At 41.0% G+C, this 13,276-nt stretch overlaps 2 protein-coding genes across 2 annotated transcripts in view; one reads left to right on the forward strand and one right to left on the reverse strand.

Annotated features, from left to right (window-relative positions):
* The window catches only part of LOC144023078 (uncharacterized), a 389,823-nt gene that overhangs the window by 229,035 nt on the left and 147,512 nt on the right, over positions 1-13,276 (reverse strand). The window lies entirely within an intron of this gene.
* Positions 1-13,276, forward strand: part of LOC144023077 (exostosin-1a-like) — a 239,676-nt gene that overhangs the window by 60,506 nt on the left and 165,894 nt on the right. The window contains exons 6-7 of the mRNA XM_077528376.1: positions 965-1,097; positions 2,119-2,237. Coding sequence (XP_077384502.1) covers positions 965-1,097; positions 2,119-2,237 — 252 coding nt within the window. The remainder of the gene's footprint in view (positions 1-964; positions 1,098-2,118; positions 2,238-13,276) is intronic.

The raw sequence follows: 13,276 nt of genomic DNA on the forward strand, positions 1-13,276 counted from the left end.
TAGCAAATCGTTTAGAATCGGATCATAACGTAAAGGCCTTGTTAAACTTCTGCGTCAGGCTACGGGGTAGGCGTCACGGCGATCTCGGCTCACACAGGTGGTCCCACCCACTGACTTTGATTGACAGGCCAAGACATTCGGCTGTAAAACGCCATTATGTAAAAGAAGACCATTGTGGAAAAGGACATTATGAAATAAAAACTGACTTTGTAAAACAACGTTTTATTATCTTATAAAACCTTGAAAATAAATTAGATGTCATTATTTTTAAAAAGTATGACGTTAAAATAATCATTATGAAATATTTAATCAAAATAAAATATTTGTTACATAATAAAGAATAGCATAAAACTTTTCATAATAATACTAACACCTCATTTTAAAATTTAATGGCCATATTACATAATTGCCTGTTATTTATCAAAAGAATAGTTATTTCAAAAAGGCCTTTTTATTTATTGAATTTTGACACTTTTTGGCTTCCATAGTTATGAAGCAAGGTTGTCACATTGACAGTTGCTTGCATTTATATCTGTTTAACAAATATCATTTATGTAACTTTGAAACGTGATAATTGTAGAAAATAGGATGAACAGTTAAGCTCCTGAAATACACACTTTGGGAGTGCTGCATTTGAATCAGTAAGTTTATTTAAAGGGTTGGCTATTAATAGAAAATGATGCATGACATCCTGAAATAAGAGCACTAAGGAAACCATGAAAAAACATTTAAAAAAGTGATTGTGTGCTTATCTTGCATGGTGGTGTGACAGCACACAGTTATTTGTCTTCTGTAGAATGGTTTCATTTCAAGTGATGTAGACAATTTGATTTCTTCCAGGTGTCTCGCTGAGAAGCCATAATTGCCTCATATTCAAATCTTAAATAAAATCCATCTGACTCAAACAGCAAACGGCATGTTGGTAATGTGTTCATAGCCTGTCTCTGTCCTCTTGTTTATGCAGATCATCCAGGACCGGGTGGTACAGCACAACTCAAGGAGTAACCTCATGTGGAACAGTCTGCCTGGAGCTCTTTTCGCCTTGCCCCAGTACTCCACATACCTTGGAGACTTCCCTTTCTACTATGCTAACCTTGGTGAGTAGATTATTGATGTGCTACGTACAAATCACACAAGTGCACAACACTTGAACAGCTGGGTTGTGGCACCTATTGAATGGGAGAATCCAAATTGTGTACTGTACTCTTTAATGATTTTACTTCAACAATTAGACACTTCAACAATTAGGCCAGCTCTAACAATGCAACAGTGCTTTCAGTGGAGGCAAGATGAGAGGGGGGGGGGAGACATTGCGAGAGAGAGATTGCGGTGGGGGGGGGATTGCGAGGGGGGGGGTTGCGGGGGGTTGTGGGAGATTGCGAGGGGGGGGGATTGCGGGGGGTTGCGGGAGATTGCGATGGGGAGATTGCGGGAGATTGCGAGGGGGGGTGCAGGGGGGGGAGATTGCGGGGGTTGTGGGAGATTGCGAGGTGGGGGAGATTGCGGGGGGTTGCGGGAGATTGCGATGGGGAGATTGAGAGGGGGGTAGAGATTGTGGGGTGGGGGGGGGGGAGATTACGGGAGATCGCTAGGCGGGGTGATCGCGGGAGATTGCGGGCGGGAGATTGCGTGGGGGGGATTGCGGGGGGATTTCGGAGATTGCGGCGGGGGCGGGGGCGGGGGGGCGGGGGGGTTGGGTTGTTGGGTCGCGGGAGATTGCTAGGGGGGGAGATCTCGCGAAAGATCGCCGTGGGGGAGATCGTTGGCGATCGCCGGGGGGGGGCGGTTGCGGGAGATCGCTGGGGGGGAGATTAGATTGCGAGAGGGAGAGATTGAGAGGGAGATTAGATTGAGAGGCAGTTTGAGAGAGCGAGAGATTGAGATTGAGAGAGATATTGAGATTTTGAGAGAGAGAGAGAGAGAGAGAGAGAGATTGAGATTTTGAGAGAGAGAGAGAGAGAGAGAGAGAGAGAGAGAGAGAGAGAGAGAGAGAGAGAGAGAGAGAGAGAGAGAGGTGACCAATTTACACTAAAAGATATCCACACACTTGTCATTATGCTGTACTTGGAATTTGATCGCTCATTTTCTCCCCTTGGCCACATCTTTGCTTTTTTCCAGGTATCGTGGCATACCCCAAGTTTACAGCTGTCATTCACGTAGTGACACCACTGGTCTCACAATCCCAGCCAGTCATGAAGCTGTTGACAGCTGTAGCCAAATCACAGTACTGTGCACAGGTGAGGCAAAACAATTAATTAATAAATAATTGTCTTTTCAACATGAAACAGAATTAGTCTTTTAGCATGTTTCTGTCAAGAATTTTTTTTTTTTATCTAACTGTACATGCTAATCTTTGCAAATGTATTATCTAGGCAAGACTGCATGCATAGACAGGACGAAAAATGCCTAAATAAAAGTGAAAATAGACACACGCACCCCCTCAATCAGCAATATTAAAACAATAAAAGGCTTGCAATATTTCAGTTGATTTGTAATGATTCCAGAATGTATGGCATTTTTGCTTATTTAATTGCATTACAGAAAATAATGGACTTTACCACAATATTCTAATTTTCTGAGACAGTCCTGTATGTATGTGTTCTTGTACATAATCCATAGTGAGGACCAAAATACGTCTTTATCCAACAGAATGAGGAGATTTTTGTGAAGTGAGGGCATTTTGGCCGGTCCTCACTTTGCAAGACCTCTTTTTGAAGGTCAAGACTTGGTTTTAGAGTTTAGGTTTGAATTGGGTTATGGTTGGGGTTAGGGTTAGCGTAAGGGTTGGGGTTAGGCAATCATTTTTGATGGTTGGGGTTAAGGTAAGGGTCGAGGAAACGAATTATGTCATTGGATGTCCTCACAAAGATATATGTACAAGGATGTGTATGTTTGTGAACATGTACGTGTGTCTAATCCCAGTTTGGACTACTGACCAAGTTTCCGGTGAGTAATGGTGTGCGATACTACAAATTTTGGTATCGATCCGATACCAAGTAAATACAGGGCCAGTATCTCAGATACCGATATCGCTCTCAATACTTTTTGAAAATTATAGTATATATTAAAAAAACAAAAAAACAAAAACAAAAAAACAAGGTAGCTGTATCTTTGAAATTGATTATTAAGAAACAAATTTCCACCTTTAAGTGTTTTTGTGTTTCTTTTTTTAAGGACAAAATTAGGACAAAGTTAACTGATAAATAGAAAATACTTTATCGGTTTGCTTGCAGCATCGATCAAACAGATTCCCTCGTTAGGAGGCGGTGTAAAGTTAATCCCAGAGAGAATGCTTCAAACAGCCGAGGGTTTTGGGCATCTGACACTTTAGCCCCAACACGAACTCCTCGGAGGTGAATGTCTACTGCAGATGTGTGTGCTGCTCTTTCCTGATAATAAAATGTGGTCCTTCCTGAATCGCTCAAATTTACTTCTGATTTAGTTCCGTGTCGCAGGGAAACATGAAATGAAAGGTAAGGTTACTTTTAATAATGTTTAAAATGCATCAAGATCTTCCCAGTACGATACAGTGGATTTTATTTTTCGCCTGCACTGTTGTTAGTCGCTGTGAACAACACCGGAACTTGAGATCCACAACAGTCATTTAGCTTCCGGGTTTTGTGAAAAAGGTCTAGAGGCGCTTTTGGGTGAATCCGGTAATCCTTGGCCATTTCTGTGGTGGCCATGTTGTTTTGTTGAGAGAGGATTCGCCTCCGTGTTCATATCAAGTTCATATTGCGATTGATTTTGACAAATTTGTGATTGATCAGCCAAAAAAAAAGACGACACAAAGTGGTTCAGAAATTACTGCAGCATCAGTTGTTCACGTTGCTCGAGTATGATAGTTGCATGAGTTCGATTGATGAACGAACAGGAGCATGCTTTTCCATTAGTTTCTTTCTTTTGTGATTGCAAGATGTGAATGCATTTAGGAACATAGTCAATTTATTACGTGCACCAGGAAAAATTCGTGCAGCCACCAAAAAGGTGTGACCCATTGAATAGTAAGGATGCCTGCAAGTCCTGAATTGTGTTGTTTTGAGACATGAGACATGTGAATTCCATACAGATCCATTTAGAATATATTTCACACTTCAAATGTAAAGATGACTTGCGAAGCTTCTGGATCCGTCTGATCCGTAAGTTAAACTGATCCTCCCCAGTAACTCGTTGAACGTACTACTTTTAATGCGCATGCGGTTTTTGCATTCAGTATTTGTATTGAATACATACAATAAAAGTAATTTAGGTCCAGTCCACACGTAGCAAGGGTTTTTGCGAACGGGAGGGATTTGTATGTGTTTTGCCCTGTTTGCTACCCGTCCCCGGGTTTTTTCCCCCTTAAAAACGAAGGTAAAAAAAAAAAAAAAAGATTTGTGTTTTTCTCCTAATTCGCGTTCACGTATAACAGTCATAAAAGAAGTTTTTCGTCATCGTTCTACACACGTCACTCACTCACCTGCTCGTCTGACTCAAAATCACACGGGTCCACATCGAAGTACTGTGGCAGTCACATCGAAGTACTGTGGCAGTGAGCAGAGATGTCCAAGTCGTCTTTTTTTTTTTTTTTTTTTTTTTTTTTTTTTTTTTGGGAGAAGGTATTGTGGTGGTAGCGTGGTTCGTATCCCCCAATAGCTCCGTGGAAGCTTCCAACGTGTCGGTCCCATCGCCCCACGACATACTGTTCCAGAGATAAAGCTTGATATCCGGTGAGCGTTTTCGTTCAAAGGTGGGAAATATGTTAAGTGTCACAAAAAACGTTCCGAGTAGGACACTACATTACTGCGACTTATGCCGATGTCAGACTACACGAAAACAGCCCGATTTTGGCCCGACCAACGTGTCGTGGACAAACGGGGCATGTCGTAAACGTTTTTGGGTTGTCTTGACGTAGCGTCGCCCATGTAGTGTGACACGTTCAACGATTGGTCGCGTGTTGTCCGGGACGGTTCACGACCATCACGACGAAAGTCTAGCATGTTAGAATTTTTGCTTGTCTTGACGCATAATGTGACATACCTACGTCGTCGTCCGTTTGGTTCCATAGCATTGACCAATAGCGAGAGGGAGCGAAACGTCAATCACACACTGAACAGCACTTTATAGCTCTTTTTATTTATGTATACATTTGTTTATTTATTCGTTTATGTATTTATTTATTTATCCCCTGGATATTTCATGGGATGGGGCCAGACAGGTGCATCTCAAGGGAAAAAAAAAAAAAAAAAAAAAGCGGCCCGCTGCAGCACTGCGGGTGCATGGAGCGGGCACACATCCGTGCAACCCGTCAGATAACGGCGACGTAAATAGAGGACCAAAATATATTGTGACTGTTGTTCTAATAATTTCAGAGATTTGCGCATATGAGTAGGGATGGGCACATATTTAGTGAGGATCGATCACATTTTCATATAGTCGGGCCAGGCCTCGCCGCCTTAATTGTCACCCGCTCTCACTTGAAAGTTTGTTTGTTTTTCCCCCTCGGAGTGAGTGGCGTACTATCCAATGCACCGTACTAAAACAAGTCAAATATGAATAAATGAAGCAGTAAAAAATACTCAAACAATATATTTCAGTGTTTGATAAAATAAGATGTCATCCCGCAAATTAATGAACAAAATCGGCTATATTGCCCCGGCGCATATAGGCCTAAATAAATTAAAATACAGTGTTGGCTACTAAATCATATTTTAGACACTATTGCGGAGCAGGGAGCGCAAGCAATGCACTCACATCACACTTGTCCCATGCGTGCTCCATTCATGCAAACACTCCCTGTCCTTGCGTCTTTATTTTATTAGGGCCCGAGCAGCGACCGCTGCGAGGTCCCTATTGTTTTTGTAAAAATTATTATTATTAGGGCCCGAGCAGCGACCGCTGCGAGGTCCCTCTTGTTTTTGTAAGAATTATTAGGGCCCGAGCAGCGACCGCTGCGAGGTCCCTATTGTTTTTGTAAAAATTATTATTATTATTATTATTATTATTATTATTAGGGCCCGAGCAGCGACCGCTGCGAGGTCCCTATTGTTTTTGTAAAAATTATTATTATTAGGGCCCGAGCAGCGACCGCTGCGAGGTCCCTCTTGTTTTTGTAAGAATTCTTCTTCTTCTTCTTCTTCTTCTTCTTCTTCTTCTTTATTCTCCGCAAACGATCGCATTTTTGAGGGCCTAAACATTTACGAAAACTCACCAAACTTTGCAGTCTCTTCGGGCCCGGCGAAAAATTTGATATTATGTAGTTGTCATAACAACGCGACTCTATAGCGCCACCTAGCGTAGAAAAATAAAAACCAATCCCGGCCCGTTTGAGCTAGAGCTACGAAAATTGGCAGGCACGTGTAGCACTCCGAGACGCACAAAAAAGTCAGTGGAAGCCATTTCCTAAAATGTACAGGAAGTGAGCTATTAATTTTTTAATGTCCAATTTTGGCCTATTTTGGCACATTCACTGTGGTCATGCTTTTCCCCCCTATGCAAACATTTTTCATCCCATTGACTTCAAACTTGGCATTTATCATCTCAAGACCTAAGAGAACAGCTGGGCAAAAAATCTTGCCTTTTCGAAATACTATATGACGGGGGCGGGGCATCAAATATTGCCTTTAAAATTTCATTTGTCCAGAAAGAGCAAATGCTGAATAACTCCCATGTACAAGCTCCAAAAAATCTCAAACTTCTCAGGCAACGTAATAGTCACGGCCTGAAAACACCTATATGAAAAAATTCAGTTATACATATAGCGCCACCTAGTGGTTACAATAAATGTCATACTTTACGTTTTTAGCTACTGTGCTGAGCTCGTTGAAGGGATCCAGTTGAAAATTGGTCAGAAAAGCCTTAAGATGTTGATGATGCCCCACACCGAATATTGTAACTTTTCGCCAAAGGGCGTGGCCGCTACGGTGACGCAAAGTCTGAAGATTTTTCGTGACAATAAAAGCTGCATGAACTTGACTGAGATGATCCTATCTTCTCAAAATTTCACACATTTGATGAGAGTCCAGCCCTAAAGACATCTACGAACTTATATTTCATCTAACTGATAGCGCCACCTAGTGGCAATTTTTTTTCTTACGAATTTTCTTGTACATTTTTCTCCAAACACGTTAACTGGACCAACCTCATATTTGCTCAGATGGGGGTTTCGGCCTTCATGATGTCACAACACGAAGTTTGTGAGTTTTCGCGAATCGCTGTGGGCGTGGCTAAGCACTGTTCGCCAAGAAAACAACGCTAGTTTTGATGGTCTAAACATGCGCAGAAACTCATGAAACTTGGCACACACATCTGGCCTGGCAAAATGAGCAATATTTTATCATGTATTGTCCTATTTTTACAAAAATGACTCAATAGCGCCCCCTAGAAATTTTTAACGAAGCAGCCCCGATTGTACGTTTAAGCAAGATCTACGAAAATTTTTAGGTGTATGAGGGAGTCCAAGACCTACAAAAAAGTCTCTTGGACCCATGTGCTAAAATGAACAGGAAGTGAGCTATGAATTTTTGAATGTCCCATTTTTGACGATTTTTGCACATTTTCAGGGGGCATACTTTTGCCCACTTCTCCTACACATTTCATCCGACTGACTTTAGACTTGACCTGGACCATGTCAAGACCTGAGCCAACGACAGGGGGAAAAATCTTGACCTTTCGAAATACTATATGATGAAGGCGGGGCATCAAAATTTGTGTTTCGCACTGAAAAAGGATATGCTTAATAACTCCCCGGTACATGCTCCAAAAAATCCCAAACTTGACATGTATGTTTATAGTCAAAGCCTGAAGGTATCTCTATGACAAAATTCAGTTATATATGCAGCGCCACCTAGCCCTTCAGGCGTGAAAAAAAAATACCCCACATACGGTATTTTGTACAAAAAATGTCAACTCATTCTAAGTGTGATAACTCCCATGTTCAAGCTCCAAAAAATCTCAAACTTCTCAGGCAACGTAATAGTCACGGCCTGAAAGCATCTATATGATAAAATTCAGTTATACATATAGCGCCACCTAGTGGTAACAATAAATGTCATACTTTACGTTTTTAGCTACTGTGCCGAGCTCGTTGAAGGGATCCAGTTGAAAATTGGTCAGAAAAGCCTTAAGATGTTGATCATGCCCCACACCGAATATTGTAACTTTTCGCCAAAGGGCGTGGCCGCTACGGTGCCGCAAAGTCTGAAGATTTCTCGTGACAACAAAAGCTGCATTAACTTGACCGAGATGATGCTATCTTCTCAAAATTGTACACAATTGATGAGAGTCCAGCTCTAAAGACATCTACTAACTTACATTTCATCTAACTGATAGCGCCACCTAGTGGCAATTTTTTTTCTTACGAATTTTCTTCTACGTTTTTCTCCAAACACGTTAACTGGACCTACCTCATATTTGCTCAGATGAGGGTTTCGGCCTTCATGATGTCACAACACGAAGTTTGTGAGTTTTCGCGAGTCGCTGTGGGCGTGGCTAAGCGCTGTTCGCCAAGAAAACAACGCCAATTTTGAGGGCCTAAACTGGCACAGAAACACACGAAACTTGGCACACACAGCTGGCCTGGCAAAATGAGCAATTTTTTATCGCCGATTGTGCTATTTTTACAAAAATGACTCAATAGCGCCCCCTAGAAATTTTTAACGAAGCAGCCCCGATTCTACGTTTAAGCAAGATCTACGAAAGTTTTTACGTGTATGAGGGAGCCAAAGACCTACAAAAAAGTCTCTTGGACCCATATGCTAAAATGAACAGGAAGTGAGGTACGAATTTTTGAATGTCCCATTTTTGACGATTTTTGCACATTTTCAGGGGGCATACTTTTGCCCACTTCTCCTACATGTTTTATCCGACTGACTTATGACTTGACCTGGACCATGCCAAGACCTGAGCCAACAACAGACGGAAAAATCTTGACTTTTGGAAATACTATATGATGAGCGCGGGGCATCAAAATTTGTGTTTCGCACTGAAAAAGGATATGCTTAATAACTCCCCGATACATGCTCCAAAAAATCCCAAACTTGACATGTATGTTTATCGTCAAGGCCTGAAGGTATCTCTATGACAACATTCAGTTATATATGCAGCGCCACCTCGCCCTTGAGGCAAAACAAAAAAATACCCCACATACGGTATTTTGTACAAAAAATGTAAACTCATTCTAAGTGTGATAACTAAGTCATTTATGAATATTCTTTTACTTTCCACCACTCAAAATGTTCACTGGCATTAGACTTATCCAAACATGTACTTTTTTATTTATTTTTGATAGCCTCTAATGGACATTAAAAGCAATATCGTGATTGAAGGATATGCTTAATAACTCCACGGTACATGCTCCAAAAAAATCCCACACTTGACATGTATGTTTAGAGTCAAGGCTTGAAGGTATCCCTATGACAACATTCCATTATATATACAGCGCCACCTAGCCCTAGAGGCATAAAAAAAAAATACACCAACTTAACGGTATTTTTACAAAAAAAAAAAAAATCCACATGTCAAGGTTTATCATGCCATTTTCAAAGAAATTCTGCTTCCAATGTGCCGTACCTAAACTTGCCAGTACCCCAACGTGCCAGTACCCCAACGTGCAAGTACCCCAACGTGCAAGTACCCCAACGTGGCCCGGGCTGCGAGGGCCCTTTATAGCTGCTCGCAGCTCTAGTTATTATTCTTCTTCTTCTTCTTCTTCTTCTTCTTCTTCTTCTTTATTCTCCGCAAACGATCGCAATTTTGGGTACCTAAACATTCACGAAAACTCACCGAACTTTGCACACTCCTCAGGCCCGGCGAAAAATTTGATATTATTAAGTCGTCATAACAATGCGACTCGATAGCGCCCCCTAGCGTAGAAAAATATAAACCAAGCCCGGCACGTTTGAGCTAGAGCAACAAAAATTGGCAGGCACGTGTAGCACCCCGAGACGCAAAAAAAAGTCTATTGGGACCATGTAGCTAAAATGTACAGGAAGTGAGCTATGAATTTTTTTATGTCCAATTTTGGCCTATTTTGGCACATTCACTGTGGTCATGCTTTTTCCCCCTTTGCAAACATTTTTCATCCAATTGACTTCAAACTTGGCATTTATCATCTCAAGACCTGAGAGAACAACTGGGCAAAACATCTTGTCTTTTTGAAATACTATATGACGGGGGCGGGGCATCAAATATTGCCTTTAAAATTTCATTTGTCCAGAAAGAGCAAATGCTTAATAACTCCCATGTTCAAGCTCCAAAAAATCTCAAACTTCTCAGGCAACGTAATAGTCACGGCCTGAAAACATCTATATGATCAAATTCAGTTATACATATAGCGCCACCTAGTGGTTACAATAAATGTCATACTTTACGTTTTTAGCTACTGTGCTGAGCTTGTTGAAGGGATCCATTTGAAAATTGGTCAGAAAAGCCTTAAGATGTTGATTATGCCCCACACCGAATATTGTAACTTTTCGCCAAAGGGCGTGGCCGCTACGGTGACGCAAAGTCTGAAGATTTTTCATGAAAATAAAAGCTGCATTAACTTGACCGAGATGATCCTATCTTCTCAAAATTTCACACATTTGATGAGAGTCCAGCCCTAAAGACATCTATGAACTTATATTTCATCTAACTGATCGCGCCACCTAGTGGCAATTTTTTTTCTTACGAATTTTCTTCTACGTTTTTCTCCAAACACGTTAACTGGACCTACCTCATATTTGCTCAGATGAGGGTTTCGGCCTTCATGATGTCACAACACGAAGTTTGTGAGTTTTCGCGAATTGCTGTGGGTGTGGCTAAGCGCTGTTCGCCAAGAAAACAACGCCAGTTTTGAGGGTCTAAACATGCACAGAAACTCATGAAACTTGGCACACACATCTGGCCTGGTAAAATGAGCAATATTTTATTGTTGATTGTGCTATTTTTACAAAAATGACTCAATAGCGCCCCCTAGAAGTTTTTAACGAAGCAGCCCCGGTTGTACGTTTAAGCAAGAACGACGAATATTTTTAGGTGTATGAGGGAGCCCAAGACCTACAAAAAAGTCTCTTGGACCCATATGCTAAAATGAACAGGAAGTGAGCTACGAATTTTTGAATGTCCCATTTTTGACAATTTTTGCACATTCACAGGGGGCAGACTTTTGCCCACTTCTCCTACACGTTTCATCTGACTGAGTTAAGACTTGACCTGGACCATGTCAAGACCTGAGCCAACGACAGGGGGAAAAATCTTGACCTTTCGAAATACTATATGATGAAGGCGGGGCATCAAAATTTGTGTTTCGCACTGAAAAAGGATATGCTTAATAACTCCCCGGTACATGCTCCAAAAAATCCCAAACTTGACATGTATGTTTATCGTCAAGGCCTGAAGCTATCTCTATGACAACATTCAGTTATATATGCAGCGCCACCTAGCCCTTGAGGCATAAAAAAAAAATACCCCACATACGGTATTTTGTACAAAAAATGTAAACTCATTCTAAGTGTGATAACTAAGTCATTTATGAATATTCTTTTAATTTCCACCACTCAAAATGTTCACTGGCATCAGACTTATCCAAACATATATATATTTTTATTTATTTTTGATAGCCTCTGTGGACATTAAAAGCAATATCGTGAATGAAGGATATGCTTAATAACTTCACGGTACATGCTCCAAAAAAAATCCCACACTTGACATGTATGCTTATAATCAAGGCCTGAAGGTATCTCGATGACAACATTCAGTTATAAATACAGCGCCACCTAGCCGTTGAGGCTTATATAAAAAAAAAAAAAAAAATACCCCACATACGGTATTTTGTACAAAAAATGTACACTCATTCTAAGTGTGATAACTAAGTCATTTATGAATATTCTTTTAGTTTCCACCACTCAAATTGTTCACTGGCTTCACACCGATCCAAACGTATGTACGTTTCCATTTTGTTTTATTCATTTTTGATTGCCCCTTTGGACAATAAAAGTAAACATTGTGCAATGAGTACAACGAGCGATGATGTGTATATACACTTTTACAAAAAAATACCAAACAGGGCAACTCATTGCCTAAAAATAAATAAGGACGCTGATTTTTGCAGGTCTTAACAATCACCAAAATCCGTTGAGCTTGACAGACACTGGCAAAAAAAATATTCTACATGTAAATGTTTATTATGCCATTTTCAAAGAAATTTTGCTTCCAATATGCCAGTACCCCAACGTGCAAGGACCCCAACGTGGCCCGGGCTGCGAGGGCCCTTTATAGCTGCTCGCAGCTCTAGTTATTATTATTAGGGCCCGAGCAGCGACCGCTGCGAGGTCCCTATTGTTTTTGTAAAAATTATTATTATTCTTCTTCTTCTTCTTCTTCTTCTTTATTCTCCGCAAACGATCGCGATTTTGGGTACCTAAACATTCACGAAAACTCACCGAACTTTGCACACTCCTCAGGCCTGGCGAAAAATTTGATATTATTAAGTCGTCATAACAATGCGACTCGATAGCGCCCCCTAGCGTAGAAAAATAAAAACCAAGCCCGGCACGTTTGAGCTAGAGCAACAAAAATTGGCAGGCACGTGTAGCACCCCGAGACGCACAAAAAAGTCTATTGGGACCATGTAGCTAAAATGTACAGGAAGTGAGCTATGAATTTTTTTATGTCCAATTTTGGCCTATTTTGGCACATTCACTGTGGTCATGCTTTTTCCCCCTTTGCAAACATTTTTCATCCAATTGACTTCAAACTTGGCATTTATCATCTCAAGACCTGATAGAACAACTGGGCAAAACATCTTGCCTTTTTGAAATACTATATGACGGGGGCGGGGCATCAAATATTGCCTTTAAAATTTCATTTGTCCAGAAAGAGCAAATGCTTAATAACTCCCATGTTCAAGCTCCAAAAAATCTCAAACTTCTCAGGCAACGTAATAGTCACGGCCTGAAAACATCTATATGATAAAATTCAGTTATACATATAGCGCCACCTAGTGGTTACAATAAATGTCATACTTTACGTTTTTAGCTACTGTGCTGAGCTTGTTGAAGGGATCCATTTGAAAATTGGTCAGAAAAGGCTTAAGATGTTGATCATGCCCCACACCGAATATTGTAACTTTTCACCAAAGGGCGTGGCCGCTACGGTGACGCAAAGTCTGAAGATTTTTCGCGAAAATAAAAGCTGCATTAACTTGACCGAGATGATCCTATCTTCTCAAAATTTCACACATTTGATGAGAGTCCAGCCCTAAAGACATCTACGGACTTATATTTCATCTAACTGATAGCGCCACCTAGTGGCAATT

This window comes from Festucalex cinctus, chromosome 7 (assembly GCF_051991245.1).
Source record: "Festucalex cinctus isolate MCC-2025b chromosome 7, RoL_Fcin_1.0, whole genome shotgun sequence".
NCBI lineage: Eukaryota > Metazoa > Chordata > Actinopteri > Syngnathiformes > Syngnathidae > Festucalex > Festucalex cinctus.